General features: G+C 45.5%; 1 protein-coding gene across 5 annotated transcripts in view; it reads right to left on the reverse strand.

Annotated features, from left to right (window-relative positions):
* DROSHA (drosha ribonuclease III) overlaps positions 1-23135 on the reverse strand; it is a 3547421-nt gene that overhangs the window by 1371940 nt on the left and 2152346 nt on the right. For all 5 annotated transcript variants that reach the window (XM_044065333.1, XM_044065331.1, XM_044065329.1 and 2 more), the window contains exon 22: positions 12413-12512. In XM_044065333.1, the coding sequence (XP_043921268.1) occupies positions 12413-12512 (100 nt within the window). The remainder of the gene's footprint in view (positions 1-12412; positions 12513-23135) is intronic.

A 23135-nucleotide genomic window follows, 5' to 3' on the forward strand; every position in this document is an offset into this window, starting at 1 on the left:
GAATGGTTTCGATGGCTCATTTTCCTAGCAGCTTGGAAATTTCCTGTGCTCCTGCCTCCCTTTGTGTGGGTGGATCGTCCGGGAGGTGTTTGGGAGAGATGGGGGGGAACCCACAAAGGGGATAGAATATCCTCTGGATATGATTTGAACCACTCAGCGGTCCATTGTTATGGACTCCCATGCCGCTGGGTGCAAGGACAATCTTCCCCCGACTGCCTCCAGAGTAGAGGAGTCGGGCAACCCCTCAGGGTTGCTGTCTGGTTATGTATGAGAAGGGTTCTCAAGACCCGAAGTTTTGCGGACCCCCTCGGCCTCTGGGCCGGCATCCATTCTGTCCCCCTCTGCCTCTAGGGGAAGAAGGGCCCTGAGTGTCCAGAGAATACTGAGACTTCTGGAACCACATCTTCTTTTGTCTTCTCTTGTTCCGGGAAAAGGACCTTTGAGGGTTAGAGAAGCGGATCCCGATGGCAGACAGTGTCTTCCCATCCTTCTCACTCTGGACTAGTGCCTCTTTGATGGTCTTACCGAAAAGAGTCGAGCCATCATAAGTGGCATTGGCAAAGGACACTGTAAAGGGTTCGGTAAATTGGCACAACCTGAGCCAGGCGTTACGCCTCATGGACACGCCAGTCCCAGCCGCCCTAGACGCTCCTTCCTTAGCATGGGAGAGGAGCTGCATGGACGTCTTAGATACTACTCTCAGAGTGGCCATTTTCGTGGAGAACGAAGCCTTGTCCTCCTGCGACATGGACTTAGGTGGAGACTCCTCCAGCTCCTTCACCAGGTTGAGTGCGAGTCTCGTAACATGGGCCAAGAAGTTCAGCACCCGTATAGAAAAGGTAGCTGAAGCATACACCCACTTCCCTAGGTGGTCCATCATCCGTGACTCTGGACTGAGGAACTTTCCTGAGATAGTTCCCTCTTCGTGGCTGCTGCTACCACTATGGTGTCAACTGGGGAGCCCTTGTTCCACGAAGGCCTGTCAATAGGAAGACTTATCAGGGCACTTGGGGATCGGCTCCACTGTATCTGGTTTCTTTCACGCCCGCGAGGTGATCAAATCCACTAAAGGATCCGTGGGAGGGGACATCCAAGACGTAGACTGGCCCATGCTGAAAGCCTCCAGAAACACAGACTCATCAGAGGAGGGCTTGGGGGCAGACCAACCTCCCCGCTGGCGCAGGATCTCCATGATGTCTCCAAAGGAGACATCGTCGGGAGGTGACCTTGGTGCGCCCTCCCCCTCATCTAAATCTGTGTCCTCGGCTAGGGACTCTGGGGAGTCCACGTGCCTCCTCTTGCACATATGCTTGCAAGGCACATCTCCCATGGATTCTCTGGGGAGCGCTCGCAAGCCTGTTCCTCTGGGGGAACTGTCTGTGGCTCTTTGGGCACTGGCTGTCCCTCTGGTAAGACAACGGAGAACATAGACAGAGCCGGGGGGGTCTGGATGGAGCCCGAGGGGGCGGTCAGGTGCCTCGATCTGATGGAGAGGACCCGTTCTACCACATCGAACGCCGAAGGAGAGTGGACTTCCTGGGAAGCAAATAAGGAGGCTGGTCTCTCTGGGTCCGTTGCAAGAATCAGAGCTGGACCCGAAGTAGATGGAGCCCTGAGAGAGGGAACCTGGACCGACTCGGAGCCGATGGTAAAGGTTCTACTCCCTCAGATCCTACACCCAGGCTCCAGCTCCGACAGCGGCTCGGATCCGAACTAGTTGGATCCGAGATGATCCAGGCAGCTGCCGGCGTCGAGGACGCAAGGACCGTCGGCGCTGACACCCCAACCAAGGCCAACCTCGGATCTGAGAACTCCGAAGCTAAAGGTCGGATCGGGGAAGGAGTAATGGGCTGAAAAAAGGGAAGTGAGCTCCCCACTCCTGAGGGAGGGAGGCTGGCAAGACCCCCATCAGAATCTGTGTACAGTTAAAGTGCCTCATCATCTTATCCATATCCATGTCCGATAAAGAACGGGTCAACAGAGACGAGGCCACATACTCCGACCAGGCCGGTCAAGGAGCTGAGGCCCGGGAGACTGGACTTGCCTCCTCTGGCTCCGGGGAGAAGCTTGGAGACCAGAGCCGAAGGGAGTCACAGATCCGAGCAGACTTGTTCGGTGTCGAGAGGTCTGGGGACCTCTTCCTCTTCTCCTTCGTCCACGACTCCCTCTCCCATTCTCTACCTCTCCTCTGCTCTGTTACCACAAGCTTAGATGCAGGAGTTTGAGTCCCATCTTGGGAGGGAGGGGAGGCCAGAGGCAGAGAAGCAGGAGGGGAAGTCACAGCAGCCGCTGTGACTGAAGACGAGGAAGGAGGTTCATTGGCAGGCAGAAGACCTTTGAGGGCCAACTTGGCCTTTCTATCCTTCAAGGCTCGGGGGTTGAACCCCGTACAAATGGAGCAATCCACATTCAGGTGAGCTACACCTAAGCACAATACACACAGTGTGGCCATCCGCTGGAGAGCTTATGGCCACACATTGTGCAGCGCTTAAAAATAAGCTTTTCAGCCATGCTTAAAGAAGAAAGTGAAGAAAACAGTCAAAAACTTTCTTTCTGTGAACTAACAACACACCCACTCACCACACTAGACTGATTAAGGGGGGGAGCACCACAGACAAACTACACAAACTAACTAATACTACAAACCTACACACAACGCCAAAGCGATGGCAGGGGAGAAAGGGTACCTATACTAATCCGAAACGGCTAAAATTAACAGAATTTTTTTGAAAACGTATAGTCAAAAACACCCTGCTAGCTGGAGCTCTAGAGACATGATGTTTCACAAATCGCGGCAAACAAGATTTGGGGATGGAAGGCAGGGGAGGTGTATTATGGGCTAGGGGAGGAGTCTGGAGCTCGAAGCTGATGCAAGTAATCTTTGTTGGCTCAAATCCGATATAGATCCATATTTGCCACAGGTTGAAGATCAAATGAAGTAAACTACTTCAGATCTACTATAAAACTACTTTTTTTTTTTTTTAAATTTTAAAGAGAAAAGCCAGGAAAGTTACACAGGGAAAAGACCATCAACAATGATAGTTGAGAACATGAATGTATTCAGGAAAGTTACACAGGGAAAAGACCATCAACAATGATAGTTGAGAACACGAATGTATTACAGAGAACGAGACAGAAAAGTAGACAAAAGTGTAGAAGTAGTTCAAAACTGTATAAAGTAAGGTAAGGGTGAAAGACACTACTGAACAGTCAGAAAAAACAAGAAGAAAAACTTTTACTTAGCTTTCTCGAGAGTAAAGGCAACCACGTCTGAAAAGACAAGTGGCAAATGAGATCTGAGGTAACAGGGAAAGGAGCATTGTAGGTAAGGGTTGAACTCAAGACTTTTTGGCTTGCACGAGCTGTAGTAACAGCTGAGTTGGTTCCAATGCTTGGAATCGAACCCCATATGTCAAGGATAAAATTAAAATTGACATGATCAGATATGTTTTAATTCTTGCAAGGCCTTGCCCTTCTCTTACAGGGATTTAAAAAGCTCAGCAGTGCAGAACCAAACAGATTTTTATTGTCAAGAGCAGCACTCCTCAATTTGGCCTTAACATCATCAGGCAAAGGTTAAAGGCAAAGCCAAGAATAATATCTTAACACAGAACCAAAGGCAGCAGCTCTAGAAGAAGCATCAAGCTGCATCAAAACTACATTCCATAGAATGACGGGCCACTTAAGAGGAGCATCCCAACAAAGAGAAAACCAAAACCTTCCTCTCAGAATCAGGAAGGTCAGAAATGACCTGATAACCCTGACAGAGAAGAGCTATATAACAAAAAAAAAAAAAAAAAAACTGGTCATATGGGTTCTGGTAGTTAAAAACTCGAAAGAACAGGGTAGCAGCAGTGTACACCTTTTTGCCCACCCTTTCCATGGTTCTACTATCCTTGTCAGAGGGAAGTAATTTACTGAAAGTCAACAATTTGGAAGGTTTGTCAGAAGAAACAGAGACAAAGTACAGTTGTGTACACTTACCATAAATGTAGATGTTTGAGTGTATTCACTGTTGCAGTCATCACGTTTGGGTTATCCCTGCCAGGGTAGGCCTCGGCTGGCCCGAATACCAGAGACTAAGTATTGCTGCGTTGGTTGCTGTTACTTGAGGACTGACATCAGGTCGTCAGTAGTATAAAGTAAGCCAACCGATGCCATTACATCAGTTTTTCTTGCCCTAACCAGTCAGGAGCCCCCAAAGTAGGAGGCAAGGTTCTGGTGGAAGAACCCCACCAGTGGAAAAAAAATATACCAATATGTCCCTTGTAAGGAAAGGAGAACATCAAGGAAGAATGGTAATAAAGGGAGAAAGAGAATAAAGGGGGATGGAGGGAGGGAAACCTGGACTGCAACAGTGAATACACTTGAACATCTACATTTATGGTAAGTGTACAGAACTGTACTATGTTCTTCGTGATTCACTGCTGCAGTCATCACATTTGGGTAGATTCCCAAAGCTGAGGAAATGTGTGGAGGCAGTCAAGAAAACTAGGGGCAGGCTAGGATGCCCTGCAAGACTGCAGAGGCAAATCCTTCCCTGGATTTGGAGAAGAGAGGCAGGTGGTAATGCTTGGTAAAAGTGTGAACAGATGCCCAGGTGGCAGCCTCCAGGATGCCCCTGGTGGGGACTTCTCTGAGGAAAGCTGCAGAGGTGGAGGGTGCTCTGGTGGAGTGTGTTCTGACCCCCTTGGGGGAGGCTTTCCATGCTGTTTGCAGCAGAAATGGATGCAGTGTGCTATCCAATTGGAAACTGTTTGCTTGGAGATGGCTTTGTCTTCTGCCCCTGTAGCAAAGCTAACCAGCAAATTGATCAGACTTTCTGAAGGATTTAGTCCTGTCCAGATAGAATCTGAGCTATCGGTGCACATCTAGAGAGTGAAGAATCCTTTCCCCCTTGTTCTGGGGATTAGGAAAATAAGGTGGGCAAGTGAATGGATTAGTTGGGAGCCACATTGGACAACACCTTGGGCATGAAGGATGGGTTAGTCTGAGGGATACCATGTCTGCATGGAAGATGATGAAGGGTTCCACAGCCTTGAGTGCTTGCAGCTCAGAGACTCTTCTGGCTGAAGTGATGGCCAGAAGGAATGCGGTCTTCCAGGAGAGAAATTTTAGCTCTGCAGAAGAAACTGGTTCAAAAGGGGGAAGGCTGAGCTTTTCCAAGACAAATTTAAGGTCCCAAACTGGCATTGGTGCCTTTCTGTGGTGCCTCAAGTTGCTTGCCCCTCTGAGGAACTGTTTGATCAAAGGGTGTGAGAAAAAGGGATGCTCAGTGGGAAAATGAGCAGAACCAGCAGAGGCATGAATTTTTATAGAGGAGAAAGACACACCACTATGTAGTAGGTCAACTAAGTAATCCAGGATGAGAGGGATGGAAGGTTGTGCTGTATTGGCGCCTTTAGCCTGAATCCAGGTGCAGAACCTTTTCCATTTATCTGCAAAAGACTTTATGGTGCTAGGACGTCTGGCCTCACGGATAACATCCAGAACCCGTTTACTGAGGATGGCAGACAGGTTTGGTGTTAGGGAAGAAGCCAAGCTGCCAAACTGAGTGTCTGCAATTCGGGATGCATGAATTCCCCTTCCCTCTGGATCAGGAGGTTTGGAATTTGAGGAAGATGGCAATGAAGCAGTGGGGTCAGGCTGCGCAGCAAGGGGTACCAGTGTTGTCGGGGCCAGTCTGGAGCTATAAGAATGGTCCTTGGTTTTTCCTCCCTTGTTTTGAGCAGTACCCTGGGGATGAGAGGTAGGGGAGGGAAGGCATAGACTGACCCAGGGGAAGGACAGGGCATCCACTTTCCAAGCCATGCAGTGATGCTTCCTGGTGCAGAATCTGCTGAGCTGATGGTTAGTGTGGGAGGCAAAGAGGTCGACCTACGGGGTTCCCCATTTCTGAGTTATTAGTGTGATGGTACTTCTCTTGAGTTGCCACTTGTCTGGGTACAGAAGGTTTCTGCTTAACTGGTCTGCCAGAGAGATGAGAGAGCCTGGTAGGAATTGTGTTAAAAGGTGTAGTTGCATAGAAGAGGCTGTGAGCCAAAGGATCATGGCCAGCCTGCATAGAGGGTAGGAGTGAGTCCCTCCCTGCTTGTTAATGTACCACATGACAGTGGTGTTGTCTGTTTTGATCAGGAGAACCCCATGGACAGAGAAGGGGTTTGAAAGCTATGAAGGTGTGCTGCACAGCCATCATCTCTTTTTGACTGATGTGCAGAGGGATTTGCTGTGGGCTCCATTGGCTCTGTATGCACCTGCCATCCAGGTTCGCAACCCAAGCGTAGTCTGATGCATCTGTGGTAAGGGTCTGGGTGGCGGGGAGAAGGGCAGTCCCTTGTTGTGGGAGCATGCTGTTGCCCATCAAAGAAACTCCTTTCTGAGGCAAGGAATTATAGGTAGGATAGTTTCCAGGTCTTGAGAATGCTGACACCAAAGGCTCTTTAGGTACCACTGAAGTTTCCTCATATGCAGTCTGGCATACGGAATGAGTAGTATGCAAGATGCCATGAACCCCAGAGCTTGCAGGATCTTCCTTGCAGATAGCTGGGGCCTGGTGGCTAGTTGAGAGAAGTAGGCTGTCAGGAAAATGTGTTTCTCTGGTGTAAGGTATGCCATCTGGGATGCTGTGTCCAGACTTGCTCCAGGAAGATTATCCTTTGGGTAGGCATCTGTTTGGATTTCTTTTTGTTGATTGTGTACCCTAGGGAGGTTAGTAGGGTCTTTACAAAGGTCAGGTGCTTGAGCAGCTTTTCCTGGTGGTCTGCCTGAATAAGGCAATCATCTAAGTATGGGTAAATTTGAATATTTCTTTGTCTGCAAAAGGCAATGGCCAGAGCCAGACATTTTGTGAAAACTCTGGGAGCAGTAGATAAGCCAAAGGGAAGCTCAGAGAACTGAAAGTGTTGAGATCCTGCCCTAAAGCTGAGATATTTCCTGCATGATTCCCTGATAGGAATGTGGAGGTAGGCCTCTTTTAGATCTAGGGTGGCTAGCCAAGCGTTCTTGGAGAGCATGGGTAGCAGCTGCTGGAGAGTGAGCATTTTGAATTTTGGGATCACCAGGAAGGTGTTTAGAGTAGATAGATCGAGGATGGGGTGCCAGGTGCCCTCTTTTCTGGGCATCAGACAAAGTCTGGAGTAAAAGCCTTGGCCTAGCTGTTCTGCAGGAACATGCTCTACTGCCCTCAAAGAGAGCAGGGAAAGGATTGGCTTTTGAGCCTCTGCCCACTGATTTGGTGGAAGATCTGGGAACCCTTCTGGGGTTGGAAGGGTGTGGAAGGAAAATTTGTATCCCTGAGATACAATGTTCAGTACCCAGTGGTCCTTGGTAATAGTGGCCCAGGTGTTTGAGTGAAAGAAGAGTTTGCCTTCTACGGGTAAGTGAAGGTGGGCAGAGGGGGGGTGGAGGAGGTGAGTCACTGTGAGTTCTTACCATAAGAGGGTGGCTTAGAACTCCCTGGTTTTGAAGTAGAGGTAGTCCACTGCTTAGATCTCTGCATTCCCTGGGCTGCTGTCTGGGGGGGGGGGGTCTGTTTCCACGGGGTCTAGGCTGGGCTGGTTTACTCGGAGCAGGAAAGGACCAGTGCTTGGAGGGACAATGCCTGCAGAACCTAGGGGCTGGACCTATAAGAAATCCTTAACTGTTTGCACAGATGTTGCTTTTTTCCCCATCTTTTTTAAGACCTCTTCTGCCTTGGTGCCAAATAAGTTATCTTTGTGCAATGGGGCATCCAACAATTTAGATTTGACATGGTCTGGCAGGGGTTGCTCCTTAAGTCATGCATGCCTTTTAATGACAGATCCAGTGACTGCTGCCCAGCAAGAAGCTTCCAGTGTGTCAAAACCACAGTGCAAAGTGTGTTTAGTTACTTGACTTGCAGAATGCATTAAGTCTTGTAAATCTTTAGATTCTGCCCAAGCAGGAAAGGAAGACATTTTCTGTTTACGGTGTTCCAAGGTATGTTGCTGAAATTTCAGCATATGGAACTGACAATTTAGTGCCCTGATAGCAAGAGTAGCTGAGGTGTATACTTTTTTACCCTATCTGTCCAATGCTCAGGAATCCCTGTCTGAGGGGGTGGGATTCTTAGCAGAGGTTGCTTTAATCCCTTTTGCCCCTTGAGAAATGACCTCAGGGTCAGCTTTTGGATTTTTAAAAAGATATTTGTGAGAGTCAGGGATTCCATAGTACCTGTCTGGTTTTCTGGGAGCAGGAGGTAGGGCGTCAGGAGTCAAGCTGGATTCAAGGAAAACATCATGTACATCATCCAGGACTGGGGGGATGGCGAAGAGTCTGTGTTGCAAAAGATCTAGGAATTCCCTGAGTCTCTTTTTAGACTGAGGGTAGTCCTGGCTCTCCCATTGGAAATGCTCCCTTAAAGTATGCAGGGTTTCACAAAAGGAAAAATCCTCTGGGGAAGAGGCTGAAGGAATGGAGTTCTCTGTATCAGAATCCTCATAAGTGGAGAGGGGTTACACTTCTTCACAGTCAGATGCATCAGATTCATTTGACTCTTGTTCAGACAAAACTACAGGGGCAGATCTCTTTTCCTTTTTGAGGGGGTAGCTTGGGTTCCCCTGCTCAGCATGATAAGGTTTTCCGCCATTTTAAGCATTTGAGACTAAGGCAAGGTAGCAGGCGCTTGACAGTGTGTCGTCAGTTTCTTGGGTGTGGTTCAAAACCTGGGCCTAAGAAACTCGGTCGTTTTTGAAAGAATGGTAGTCGCGAAAGAAGACGTCGGTTTGTGTTGAGATTCAGTAGTGAGAAGGACTTCCACGGAAGCCGTTGCCTGCTCAATGGCTCCGGACCCATCCAAGGTAGAGATGATTGCAGGATCCTTAGTCGAAGAAGAGTTTTGCGGCATACCGGACTCCAAAAGGGTCTTGGTAGGGGCCTGCAAATCAAATGAAGCGGGCATTAGGGGCTGCGAAAGCACCTCACTAAGTACCGGAGGACTGACTACTATCTTAGTGGCAGCGTCATCAGTAGGTTTGGACCTGTGCGGTCTGTCTCTGTCTTTATCTTTACGTTTTTTCAGAAGACCTGCTGTCGGATGGCTTACCGAAGCCATATTGGAATTCGAGGACTGTAAATGAAAATATCTGGCTACAATAAGGGCCCGATGAGGGATAGTTCTGGCGTTGCACAAAGCACAGAAGTGACAACGGGGGACATCGTGTTCTGGGCCTAAACAAGTGACGCAGTAAGAGTGGAAGTCTCGGTGTGGTATTTGCTTTCCACAGGCGAGACCATTAACTTTTTCTGACATCGGTTAGTGCAAGAAAAAAGGATCCCCAAAGGGGTACTTAGCTTTAGAAGACTTCAACTTCAATTCGGAGATGAAAACTCAGGTAGCGGCCGACTGGCACTCATGCGAACTGCTTCTGCTTCGAGCTCCACGGCAAGAAAGACTGATGTGATGGCGTCAGCTGTCTTACTTTATACTACTGACGACCTGACGTCAGTCCTCAAGCGACAGCAACCGACACAGAAATACTAAGTCTCTGGTATTCGGGCTGGCCGAGGGCTACCCTGGTAGGGATAACCCAAATGTGATGACTGCAACAGTGAAACATGAAGGGCATCAGAAGGATCAGTAGAAGCACATTTGTAAAGAAACTTACAATCATCAGGCACCTTATAAAACCTATCAGTTCTTTTAGGGACTCGGGGTTGGAAATTGAGAGCCTGAGAAGCTGCAGAAAAAAGTCTAAAGACAGCAAGGACGTGAGGGACAGCAAAGGGCTTGAGAGACTCAATTTGGAAGAGTTCATAATACCTCTTCTGGACATCAGAAACCTGGGTACAGTCCCACTTAAATATTTCATCATACGAGAAATAGAATCCCCAAAAGAAGGTTCTTCAAAGGAAGAATCTGGGCAAACGGTGTCTTCCTCTTCAGAACCATAGTCTAATGGAGAAGGAATGTGAGAGGAGTAGACCAAAGACTCTTCTCCAGAGTCCAGAGTCAAATTCTTCATCAGAAGAGTCCTGCTCCCTAGGCCTCTTAAGAGGAGTAGATGCCCAAGGGGGGCAGGAACACAAATTCCCTGGGGAGGCTTCAAGGCCATGAGAACATTAAACAACCCCTGTGTAAAATCCTGTCAGACATGCTGAGGATCCTTAAAAACAGGGGAAATATGTTTTATTTGCTTCTTTTTGAAAAGGATGTCAACCGTAAAGATCTTAGGAGGTTTGGACCCTTGCCAACACTCAATCAACATAGTGGGAATCTCCTTCCTAACAAGAATTTGCAGACCACCCATCAGTCCCCTCAGATATAATTAGCCACGGTTCCCTCTCCACATACATAACAGACATCTGCAGAGCCTCCAAGGATGTGCGAGAAGTGGGATCTATGCTGGCCTCCAAAACTGTTTCTGCAGAGGAATATGTTAGAAAAAAACGGATGATCCTCTGCGCTTTCACCAGCCTCAAGAGAGACGTCTGGGGAGGGAGTATAGCTGCCGAATCTGACTTAGCTTTTCTGGTCTTCTCTTGGCAGACATCTGACCCTCTGGCCAGGACAATTCTGCCATCACACTCTGTGCCAACAACTTAAGACACTGGTTCTCTAGGTAGACAGCAAAGGAGGAGAGGCAACCTCAAGGAGTCTTACGGACAAACGCTTGACAAACTGTGCACGACATATGGTCGTGAGAAGCACCCAAGCAAAACAAACACTGCTCGTGATGGTCCTTATGGGGAATCTGTCTCCTACACTGACATTTTATCTTTCTGGATGGCATGTGACCTCGCAACAAAAAGAAAAAACCCAACTGGGCACTTATCCGAAATTGGCTTGGTAACCAAGAAAAATGAAGCAGCATTCAGACTGATGGCAAAGAAGTCCAGAGGTATGTACGTCTGTACATCATCTTTATGCCCTATGCATGAAACATACGCGTGACGTACAATGTCCTAAAACCCTAAGGCTTTGGTATACTGGACTGACATAGGGCTGCCTTTAGCAGGGGATCCCTTTAGTAAAGAATACTATAACATGATATGGAAGGACATCAGTGCTTACACAAAAAAAAGTGTGTCCACGTTTATACAAAAAGGGAAGAATGCTAATTAGCTATCTAGTGCTCCAAACAGTAAGCAGTATAATACTTATACTGCTTAAAATCTGTTCATCCCAGATATATGAATACTTTAACTTACTTATATTTATAACATTTATATATAGTTTGTCCATTCCAGGAAAATGTAGTACAAGGGACTACAAGATGCTTATGTAACACTGCAACTATGTAAACTAAATTATCTTCATCTACATCAAACGCTGTGACACAGAGATGATGCCCTGTCACTCATGTGACCACGTTTTGAGTACAAGCCCTGACACTAGAGAATCCAAATGAAGTGTGGGAGGAATGAATAACTGGAGCCTGCTCACCTTCCTCAGTACAGAGGGATTGAGGGGTGCCACAGGCATACTCTCAGTTGGTGGATCACCAGTGGGACCTGTGGCTATGCCAACATGTGGTCTTACGAGATGGGGGGGAGCTGTCTGTGTGCCCATGAAGGTGGGCATGTACTTTACCTAGTTAAATACACACCATCCCTTGGATAGTGCAGATATGCAGAGGGGACTTGGGGGAGGTCTAAGAGCAAAATCTTGTCCATCTGGGTATGTGATGATCCCACTCTTGCGTGACCCGATCCTCACCCTAGGAACAAATTAGCTATTGAGCTCCTACTAAGGAAATACATGGATCATTAAGGCAGATGGGGAATGGAGAGCTGATAGTCGGTGAAGGACAGTCTAAAAGAGAGCAAAAAAAAAACATTTAATTGTCCTCTCCTTCTCTTACCGGGCTTTGTCCAGAGACCGCTGGAAATTAAACATGGAGAAAGACAATGTAGGAAAAACAAAAAGGACAGAAAGGAAATGTGCACTTTATTAAATAGGTTCTTACTAGGCTAACTGCCCTTAAGGGCCATTTTAAGGCTAGTCAATACTCCAAGGTCTGAATAAAACCCTGTACTTTGTGTCAATAAGCTGAAGACCTTAACCATTATGCCAAACTACCACAAAAACAGGCCACACTGGGATCTGAACTCACACATAAGCACACAATATTTAAAGGCTGAAAAACCAGATGGTTTCTTTGTGGCACCATACAAAACACAAGGATGTATACTAACTAGGTGTGGAACAACCCACTAGATAAAACTATTACTTGAGTCAAATATGGAGTATGAAGTATTGCTCGAACCTCTGTAGAATTTCCCAGAAGACTGCAAGGATTAAACCCAAACATACAGACACCATGATTCCTTCAGAGGCCACAGAATAAATGTTCAACTAACACAAAATCCACTTTCATGTTTCGTCATCAAGCTGGAACTCTATTCACACCATTGCTTTATACTTTGTTTTTCTAAGTTATTTAATTTTACTTACCTTTGCTAACATAGCAAGGTGCTGGTTTTGGACAATTGCAGTGCGGTATGTGGCTAAACCTCCCTCTTCAAGAGATGGAAACAAAAAGTAGAGATGTACACTGCAAATAAAGACAGTAAGGGAGTTCAATCAATTTAACAAAATGAAATGTTTGTAATCATATAATAAAAATATCTAAGCAATGCTACAAATCATGCTTTATAGCATCTTAATCACCTCATTTATAACATATGAAAAAGAACACATTCTAAATTAAAAAATGTGCACTTTTTAACATTTAGATTATGTAATTCTATTATGCATACTTGGTGGAAAAGCATACCTCTCAACTGTCCAGATTTTCGCAGAATGTTCAAATTTTTGCTTCATATTTTTGGTCTGCTTCTCATAAAAATGTAGTTTTCTGACAAATCCGTGGGATGATCTGAGGACTGAAGTCACTAAATAATGGCATACATCTGAGTTTCAAACTTCATATCTTTCAGAAAATGCATGCCAACTCAAATCCTGTTCTCTATCAACTTTCTAAGTTTAAAATTTGTCCCTATTTTTGGGCCTTTGTTGCCACCATTATTTCAGGCCAGATTGATTGCAATAAGAGATTGAGAGGTATGAGGAAAGGAGAGTCTACTGCTGTTAATATTACCAGTTGGTTTCCAATTAAAATGATTTAACAGTCAATGGAAAACCATAACAGCCCAAGTCTTAACTTACATGAGAATTGTTATGCAAACATCTAGCACTTTGAAAGTTAAAAAAATCTGGTAATGAATCTGAGGCAGGTTCTCCTAGGTTCATTTACTTAAAACACTTCTCACAGCAAAACTAGGCAGCACACTTCCCTTGAGAATAAAACAGACCTAGATATCAGTTCCAGTAAGGCAGCTATTAATTTCACAGCACTAGTGCTCCCTTTTACCCATTGGACCTAAGCTCTGCAGGATCTGGTGCATGTCAAGATAATCTTATTTTTTAGACTTGGACAATTTTACATGAATTAAGTAAAGCATGAGCTTCAACATCTGACATGTAATCTCGGTGTAAAGGGTAGAATGAAACAGGATTTAAAAGAGCACAACATTTAATAAGGGCTCATGCTGCTCTCTGATCAAACTATAATATAAATACTCATTCTTAGAGACAAGAAGGTGTTCCTTCCCACTCCATTTGGTTACATCTGCTTAGGTACATTATGTAAACAGTGCAGCTAATGAGTTTTAATGTTCATAATTATGGAAAAAATTCACTACAAAACCACCAACAATAATATAAACTACGGGTTTGCATTGTTTCAGTGCTGCACAGCCAGCTACATAGGATGCGAGAGCCCTCTGCTGACAAGTGATAATGCAGCAGTACCAGCTGGGAGCAAATTATTAATGCAGTCTTCTGATTACAAAAAGGAAAAGAACAAGCTGGAAATAGAAGCTAGGAGAAAAGCAGCAAGCTAATAATTAATAAAGATACAAACCTACTAATAAACAAAAAAATGTTTTAAACGAACACGTAGTGGTTTTCTGAATAGATGTAGAGGTCTTAATTACATTTACTCCCTATTGCAGCTGAAAGGCACCTGTAACAAGGTTAATAGTAACCCATTACTGTTACTGCAAGAAACAACATTCCTTACAGTCACCAAAACTGGATGGTACAACTGCTAACAGTCAAAGTGTAAACAGTAAAGAATAATTGCTTTTGCACAGTTGCTTCTGCCACTGCAGCTTCTTTTATGCCAATCTAACGAAAGGTATTTGTAAATGAGGTTGTTTCCACAATGTCTCCACTATGCTCCGAAACAGATGAAAATATTAGAGAGCGCTGAATAAGTAAAATGATGCATATTACTCAGATCATCAAAAAATGCCTCCAACTCCCTCCCAAAAATACAAGTACAAACAATACTGAGATGAGAACCTGGTCTATTACATTTAAGAACTTCAGCAGGTGTTACTTTATATAATTTATGAAATAAAACTGTATTTTAATTATTTTACTTCTCAGTTGTTTTAAGCCAGTATGCCAAAAATAATGAATATCCATTTAGTCTGAAATTTTAAGAATGTAAATTACAATTTCATATTCTACCCTAAATGTAAAAGGACCCAAGGAAAATTCCTGCAAAGACAATAACTGCAAACTAGCCCTGGCACTATGAGCTACTGCAACTTCTAAAACCACAGTTCTAGCAGAGTCCTACGAAAAAGCTTTAAGAAATGAGAGTACTCTACAAAACAGCCTAACAGATACACATCCCAAGTCTATCATAAAACAGGAGTATGTGATTAAATCAAAGAATGCTGGTAAAAGTACAGTTTTGTACCTACCATAAATGTAGATGTTCAAGTGTTCACCCTGCTGCAGTCATCACACTTGGGTTATCCTGCCGTCAGGCGGTCCCGCAGTCGGCCCGAATTCCAAAGTCTTGGTCAGGCGTTGGTTGCTGTCGCTTCTTCCCTGATGTTAGTGCGCCAGGGGTATATAAGAGGCATCCAACGCCATTTTCTTCAGTTTTTCTTGCCCCAGATGTCAGGTGCCCCCAATAGGTAGGCAATATATATATATATATATATATATATATATATATATATATATATATATATATATATATATACACACATAGCTAAATAAAAATAAAACAAAACCCTTAGGCACAAGCAAATACACCACAGAGGTAGTATAGGATAGAGTGGCAGAGATAAGTTCAGCTAGTTCAGAGGGGATGGAGGGAGGGTAACCTGGACTGCAGCAGGGTGAACACTCGAACATCTACATTTATGGTAGGTACAAAACTGTACTATGTTCATTGTGTTACCCTGCTGCAGTCATCACACTTGGGTTGAATCCCAAAGCTAAGGATGGGAGGTGGAGTCAGACATGGTTAGAAGAAGCTAGTAAGCCCTGCAAAACTGCAGTGGCAAAACCAGCTCTAGTCTTAGAGTATAGAGGTAAGTGATAGTGTTTGGTGAAGGTGTGCACTGAACTCCAAGTAGCAGCTTCCAGAATATCCTTGGTTGGCAGTCCCCTGAGAAAGGCTGCTGATGTAGCTGTAGCCCTGGTGGAGTGGGACCTTATGTTAGCAGGTACTGGTTTCCCATGATGTGTGTAACAGAAACGGATGCAATGCCCTATCCATTTTGAAATGGTCTGTTTTGAGATAGCTTTTCCTTGTGATCCTGTAGCATAGGCTACAAAAAGCTGGTCAGTTTCTCTGAAAGCCTTAGTTTTATCCAAGTAGTAATGTAATTGCCTGTGAATGTCCAAAGAGTGCAGAAGTCTTTCTCCTTTGTTCTGGGGATTTGGGAAGAAGGTGGGCAAGTGAATGGTTTGGTTTAGGGCCACACTGGATACCACCTTTGGCATAAAGGAAGGATTTGTTCGTAGAGAGACTCTGTCTTGATGAAAAATGATGAAAGGTTCCACTGCCATTAGTGCCTGTAGCTCTGAGACTCTTCTAGCTGAGGTTATTGCTAGTAGTAATGCAGTTTTCCATGAAAGAAATTTTAAATCAGCAGAAAAAGCTGGTTCAAAGGGCGGTAGTGTAAGCTTTTCCAGAACAAAGTTAAGATCCCAAGTAGGTGTTGGAGCTCTCCTTGGCGGTCTTAAGTTCTTAGCCCCTCTGAGGAACTGTTTCAGGAGTGGATGTGAGAATAAAGGAGGATCCGTGCTGAAATTGCTGAGGCGTGGATCTTAATGGATGAAAAGGAAAGTCCTTTGTGTAACATCTCAGTTAAATATAGTAGAATCTGAGGGATATTTGGATCAAGGGGGTTTAGGCCTTTAGCCTGGTTCCAGACGCAAAATCTTTTCCATTTGTCTGAATAGGTTTTCCTGGTGCTAGGTCTCCTGGCCTCCAGAATGACATCCATAACAGCTTTGGATAAAGGTGTTGGCTGGTTGTTTACGTAACTTGCCATGCAGCCAGGTTTAAAGTCTTGAGCTGGCTGTGTAGAATCTGATGATCTCGCTGGGTGAGCAGGTGAGGAATTTGTGGCAAAATCCATGGTGGGCCGTGGGCCATGTTCCTTAAAATTGGGTACCAATGTTGGCGTGGCCAGTCTGGTGCAACGAGTATCATTTGTGGTCTCCCTAATCTGACTTTCAGCAGTACCTTTGCTAGAAGAGGTAGTGGAGGGAAGGCATACACTGTTAATGTTTTCCAACTGAATGAGAAGGCGTCCACTTTCCAAGCTAGTGGGTAGAAGGTCCTTGTGCAAAATTTTTGAAGTTGGTGGTTGTGGGGGCTTGCAAACAGATCTATGTCTGGGCGTCCCCATTTTTGAGTTATCATTGCAAATACTTGTGGATCTAGTTTCCATTCGTGTGGATCCATGATATTTCTGCTCAGGTCGTCTGCCAATGTGTTTTTCTGTCCTGGCAGGAATTGTGCTTGTAATTGAACCTGGTAAGACAGTGCAGTGTTCCACAAGGTCATTGCTTGCCTGCACAGAGGGTAGGAATGTGTCCCCCCCATGCTTGTTTATGTACCACATGACTGTGGTATTGTCCATCTTTATTATTAGTTGTCCTGGGTGTAGAAGGTCCTTGAAAGCTGTTAGGGCATTCTGTACTGCTAGCATTTCTTTTTGATTGATATGCAGATGCCTCTGATCTGTAGTCCATTTGCCCTGAAAGCACTGCCCTGCCATGTGTGCTCCCCAGGCATAGTCCGATGCATCTGTTGTCATAGTTTGCCTGGCTGTGGGTAAGGTGAAAGGCTGACCCTTGTTGAGGTGACATGCCTGTGCCCACCATAGAAACTCCTGTTGAAGGCAGGAATGAGTGGTATCATTGTTTCCAAGCTGTGGCTGTGCTGAGTCCATACACTTTTCAGGTACCATTGTAATTTCCTCATATGCAGTTTTACAAATGGTATTAGTAGTATGCAAGATGCCATGAATCTCAAGGCCTGCAGAATTTTTCTTGCAGGGAGTTGGGTCTTTGTTGCCATTATTTTGAAATACTGAAACAGCTGTCGTTGCTTGTCTGGCGTGAGATAAGCCATCTGGGCCGTTGTATTCAAGCTGGCACCCAGGAATATTATGTTTTGTGAGGGCACTAGTTTTGATTTCTTTTCGTTTACTGTGTACCCTAGGCAACTTAGAAGGTGTTTGACAAATGCCAGATGCTTTAAAAGAATGTCTTTGCTTTCTGCTCGAATAAGGCAGTCGTCCAGGTATGGGCATATTTGAATTCCTCCTTGTCTGCAGTATGCAATTACTGGTGCCAGGCATTTTGTGAAGGCCCTGGGCGCAGTAGACAAGCCAAAGGGCAGTGCAGAGAATTGATAATGCTTTGAACCTGCAATGAAGCGGACGGATCTTCTGCAAATTTGTCTGATAGGGACATGCAGGTATGCCTCCTTGAGGTCCAAAGTGACTAGCCAAGCATTCTTGCCCAGCATGGGAAGAAGCTGCTGTAGTGTTAGCATCTTGAATTTTGGTACTTGCAGATAGGTGTTCAGAATTGAAAGATCCAGAATGGGTCTCCATGCCTTGTCCTTTCTTGGGACTAGGAAGAGTCTTGAGTAAAATCCTTGTCCTTGCTCCTGTGTAGGTACCTGCTGAATGGCTCTCATGTTCATGAGAGCTGTAATTTGTTTGTGTGCCTCTGCCCATTGATTTGGTGGCAGGTTTGGCATTCCTTTGCTCCTTGGTAAGGTATGAAAGTGGAATCTGTATCCTTGAGAGACAATGTTTAGAACCCATTTGTTTTTTGTGATGATGTGCCAGTTGTCTGCAAAAAAATGCTAGTTTTCCTCTCAAGAGAGTTGCCAGGAGAGATTTGCTTGGTAGTTTGAGGATAGAGTCATTGTGTTTGTCTTCTGCTAGCTTGGGGCCTGTCTTCTCCCCCTTTCTGGGGAGCAAAAAAACCCCCATTGGCGAGGTTTGTAAGGGCCCTGTGACTGACCTCTGCCCCTTGGGTGTCTGTATTTGCCCCTCTGTGATCTGTCTGAAGCTGGAAAGGACCAGTTTTTTGTTGGCCAATTTCTGCTGAATCGAGGGGGTTGTACCTACAAAAAATCCTTGACCGTTTGCATAGATTTTGCCTTATCCTCCATTTTCTTTAAAACCTCTTCTGCTTTGACACCAAATAATACATCCTGTTTTAAAGGTGCATCCAATAATTTTGCTTGAACATGGTCAGGGAGGGTTTGTTCTTTTAACCACGCAAGCCTACGTATGACAGAGCCAGTAACAGCTGCTCTACAAGAAGCTTCCAATGAGTCAAATCCGCATTGTAAAGTATGTTTGCCCACCTGTTCAGCTGCATGCAACAGATCCTACATTTCTTTGAATTCAGGCAGTTCTGAATGTGTGCTCATTTTTTGTTTTAACTGAGACATTAGAAATTGTTGATATTTCAACATGTGAAACTGGCAATTTAATGCTCTCATAGCCAGAGTAGCTGAGGTGTATATTTTCTTTCCCCATCTATCTTGGGCTCTGGAATCCCTTTCAGAGGGCACAGGAGTTTTAGCCATAGAAGCTTTTGCTCCCTTAGGACCCTGGGAAACTGTTTCTGGGTCAGCTACAGGGCTTTTATAAGGGAATTTGTGTGAGTCAGGTACTCTGCAGTATCTGTCTGGTTTGGCTGGAGCAGGAGGAAGAGAGTCTGGATTTAAACTAGACTCCAAGTAAACATCATCCACAATATCCAGAACAGGAGGGATAGCAAGAGGTCTGTGATGGGGTAGTAAACGGAACTCTCGGAGCCTTTTCTTAGAATCTGAGTAATCCTGGCCTTCCCAGTGGAAATGTTCCCTCATGGTATGTAAAGTTTTCCCAAAAGAGTAGTCTTCAGGGGGAGATGCTGAGGGAATAGAGTCCTCAGCATCAGAATCTTCATAAGGTGGAAAAGTGTAATCCTGTTCCTCAGAAGAATCTGAGGAGAGAGAAACCTGGTCAGAGGATGCATAATCCCCCTCATGTCTAGGTCTTTTATCAGGAGGGGGATGGGAACCCCTGATAAGAGTAGTCAAATCTTCAGCCATCTTAAGCATCTGTTTCCTAGGCATGGGGCCTTGAACTGTAGACTGATGTACAGTTTTCTTTGGTTTTAAAGGAGTTTTAAGTTTAGCATAAGATTTAATGGTGAGTGTAGTCGGTCTGAAGACACCTTCAGAAACCGAAGGTGTTTCCGTTGGACCGGTGTCTAGTTCTGCTCCGGTGTCGGTAGAAGACTGCGTCAGCCTAGTCGATTCCGCATGGGAATCCACAGCTGTCTGGGGTTCCAGCTCTGCGGTCGTCAGGGGCTGCGTAGGCGTCTCACTAAAAACCGGAGAACCGGCGACAGGCCCAGCTGAGGCCTCGGTGTCTGGCTTATTCCTAGGCTGCCTGTCCTTATCCTTGCGTTTTGTATGAGTGGCAGTCGTCGGCTGCTCCGACGGCATGATATAATTAAATTTCCTACCAAAGTAATGTCATGCAAAGTCAAAACGGCGTTTGATAGTTCATTTATTAAACCTAGCGCAAAACCGACAACCTGTGACATCGTGGTCTGGGCCTAGGCAAGGAATACAATAGGAATGGAAGTCCTTATGAGGTATTTGCTTCCCACAAGAAATGCAATTGTTAACTTTTTCTGACATCGGACTGAGGCAAGAAAATGTTCCCCAACGGGGTACTTAGCTTTATTGAAGACTTCGGACTAAAATTCAAATCGAAAATCTCAGGTGTCGGCCGACCGGCACTTGCGAACTGCTTCTGCTTCGGGCACCACTTGGCAAGAAAGACTGAAGAAAATGGTGTCGGATGCCTCTTATATACCCCTGGCACACTGACGTCAGGGAAGAAGCGACAGCAACCGACGCCAGACCAAGACTTTGGAATTCAGGCCGACTGTGGGACCGCCTGACGGCAGGATAACCCAAGTGTGATGACTGCAGTAGGGTAACACGATGAACATCCAGTATATATGCAACTGTATTAAAGTCAGTGAGTGCATCAAGGGATCTTAGCAGCTTTAACTACAACACCAATAAACAACACATCTGAGACTTTCCCAGACTGCATGCAATGAAAATGAAGGGGGACATGTACGACAGCACTTTCCGCCATGTTCACCACTGACCTCAAAAGGAATGCTGGATGAAGATGATGAATTGGTGCGGCTTGTGCTGCAAAATCAGGAAGGAAGGGAGGGCATTCCTACATACGTGAGTAGGGATATCTATGGATCTCCTAGACTGTGACCTCAGTGATGCAACCAGCTACAGAAGGGAAAAAGGTGAGAAGGAAGTGGGCCCCTTGCATGAATGATGGTTTGCCGGCTCCTGGTACTTGCCTTCGACTGGGAAATAGGGAATGAAAGGGCTGTCTTACCCTATAAAGGAAAAATGGGAGAGAAAGCTCCTGCCTTGTTTGGGGACTAAATGGGCTGGCTCATCCCCCAGAGAGAGACTGAGAAGCAAGATGGGTGCAGGGGTTGAGGGTTTAAAAAAAAAAAAAAATTCACAAAATGTTCTGAGCTCAGGATACTGGAATTCCGTCCCCTAGTTGACCAAGAACTGAAAAACAAAATACTCCCATAGCATATACAGCATCTCACATTTGCATATGGCTTTTAACAATCTATCCCTAACAGTGTTCTCAGCTCCAGCAAGAAGTTTATTCCATGTAGTAAACTCTTAAACAAGAGACATTTGACTACAGCATCTGAAAAAGTAATTTGGTTTTCTACCTTCAAGCCTGGTAGCCTGAATATCAGAAAGAAATTAAAAAAAATGCTGTCATCAGCCCTATAATACAAACTACACATTGTCAGGGAAGAATACTACAAGATAATGCTCTACCTTCCATGATGAACAGAAAAGTACAGTTGTGTACGCTTACCATAAATGTAGATTTTCGAGTGTATTCACTGTTGCAGTCAGCAGACTTGGGTTATCTGCCTTGCAGGTAGCCCTCAGTCGGCCGGGATACCAGAGACTTAGTATTTCTGTGTCGGATGCTGTCGCTCCTGGACTGATGTCAGGTCGTCAGGGGTATAAAAACAGGCAGCTGACGCCGTTACATCAGTTTTTCTTGCCCCAAATGTCAAGAGCCCCCAAATAGGAAACTAGGTTATGGTGGGGAAATACCACCAGTAAAAAGTAAATACCAACACTAGTAGAAATAGCCATACAGAGGAGAGAGAGAGAAAACCAGGGGGCTGGTGGGAGGGAAACCAGGACTGCAACAGTGAATACACTCGAACATCTACATTTATGGTAAGTGTACATAACTGTACTATATTCTTCATTTTTCACTGTTGCAGTCATCACACTGGGTTGATTCTCAAAGCTGAGGAAGGGTGGAGGCAATCAAGAAAAATTAGAGCTGGCTCGTATGCCTTGCAAGACTGTTGTAGCAAAACCTGCCCTGTATTTGGAAAAGATAGGCAAGTGGTAATGCTTGGTGAAGGTGTGTACAGAACTCCAGGTAGCAGCTTCCAGGATGTCCCTGGTAGGGACTCCCCTGAGAAATGCTGTAGAGGTAGATGCTGCCCTAGTGGAATGTGTTCTAACACCCTGTGGGGTAGGTTTTCCATGGTGCATGTAGCAGAAATGGATGCAGTGTGCTATCCATTTGGAAATGGTTTGTTTTGAAATGGCATTGCCCTCTGCCCCTGATGCAAAGCTGACTAGTAACTGGTCAGATTTTCTGAAGGGCTTAGTCCTATCAAGGTAGAATCTGAGCTGTATGTGCACGTCCAAAGAGTGCAGGACCCTTTCCCCTTTATTTTGAGGATTAGGGAAGAAGGTTGGCAAATTGATGGATTGGTTGAGAGCCACACTGGACACCCCTTTAGGCATAAATGAAGGGTTAGTCCTGAGGGAGACCCTGTTAGCATGGAAAATAATGAAGGGTTCCACAGCCATCAGTGCTTGCAGCTCAAACACTCTTCCAGCTGAAGTGATGGCTAGAAGCAAGGCTGTTTTCCAGGAGAGGATTTTTAACTCTGCTTAAGCAGCAGGTTCAAAGGGGGGAAGAGTGAGCTTTTCCAGTACAAAGTTAAGGTCCCAAGCAGGGGTGGGTGCTCTCCTTGGTGGCATTAAGTTGTTTGCTCCTCTGAGGAAATGTTTGATGAGAGGGCGAGAGAATAGAGGTGGCTCAGTGTTGTAATGAGCCAAGATGGCAAAAGCCATGGATCTTAATGGAGCAAAAGGACAGGCCTCTGTGGAGTAGTTCTGCTAGGTAATCCAGTATTAGAGGTAAGGAGGGCAGTGCTGTGTCCTCTCCTTTCGACTGAATCCAAGAACAATATCTTTTCCATGTATCAGCGCAGGATTTCCTTGTACTGGGCCCTTCTGGCTTCAAGGATGAAGTCCAGCACCTGGTTGCTTAGGGTGCTGGTGGAGTATTCAAGGAATAAGCCAGGCTGCAAGATTTAGGGTTTGCAAATGTGGATGCAAGATCTATCCCTCCTGCTGAGAGAGCAGGTTTGGGGTCCGGTGTAGGTGCCAGGGTGGCACTGTTGTCATGCTGCACAGGAGTGGGTACCAGTGCTGGCGTGGCCAGTCTGGGGTAATCAGAATTGTCCTTGGCCTGTCCTGTTTTATCTTGAGTAATACTCTTAAGAGAAGGAGCAGAGGGGGAAAGGCACAGATTGATAGGTTTTCCCACTGAAAGGATAGGGCATCCACATTCCAGGCCCTGTTCTGTGAGGATTCCTGGTGCAGAATTTGCTGAGCTGGTGGTTGTAGGGGGAGGTAAAGAGATCCACCTCTGGGGTCCCCCATTTC

The sequence above is a fragment of the Protopterus annectens genome, chromosome 3.part0, assembly GCF_019279795.1.
Source record: "Protopterus annectens isolate FY-2018-M chromosome 3.part0, PAN1.0, whole genome shotgun sequence".
NCBI lineage: Eukaryota > Metazoa > Chordata > Ceratodontiformes > Protopteridae > Protopterus > Protopterus annectens.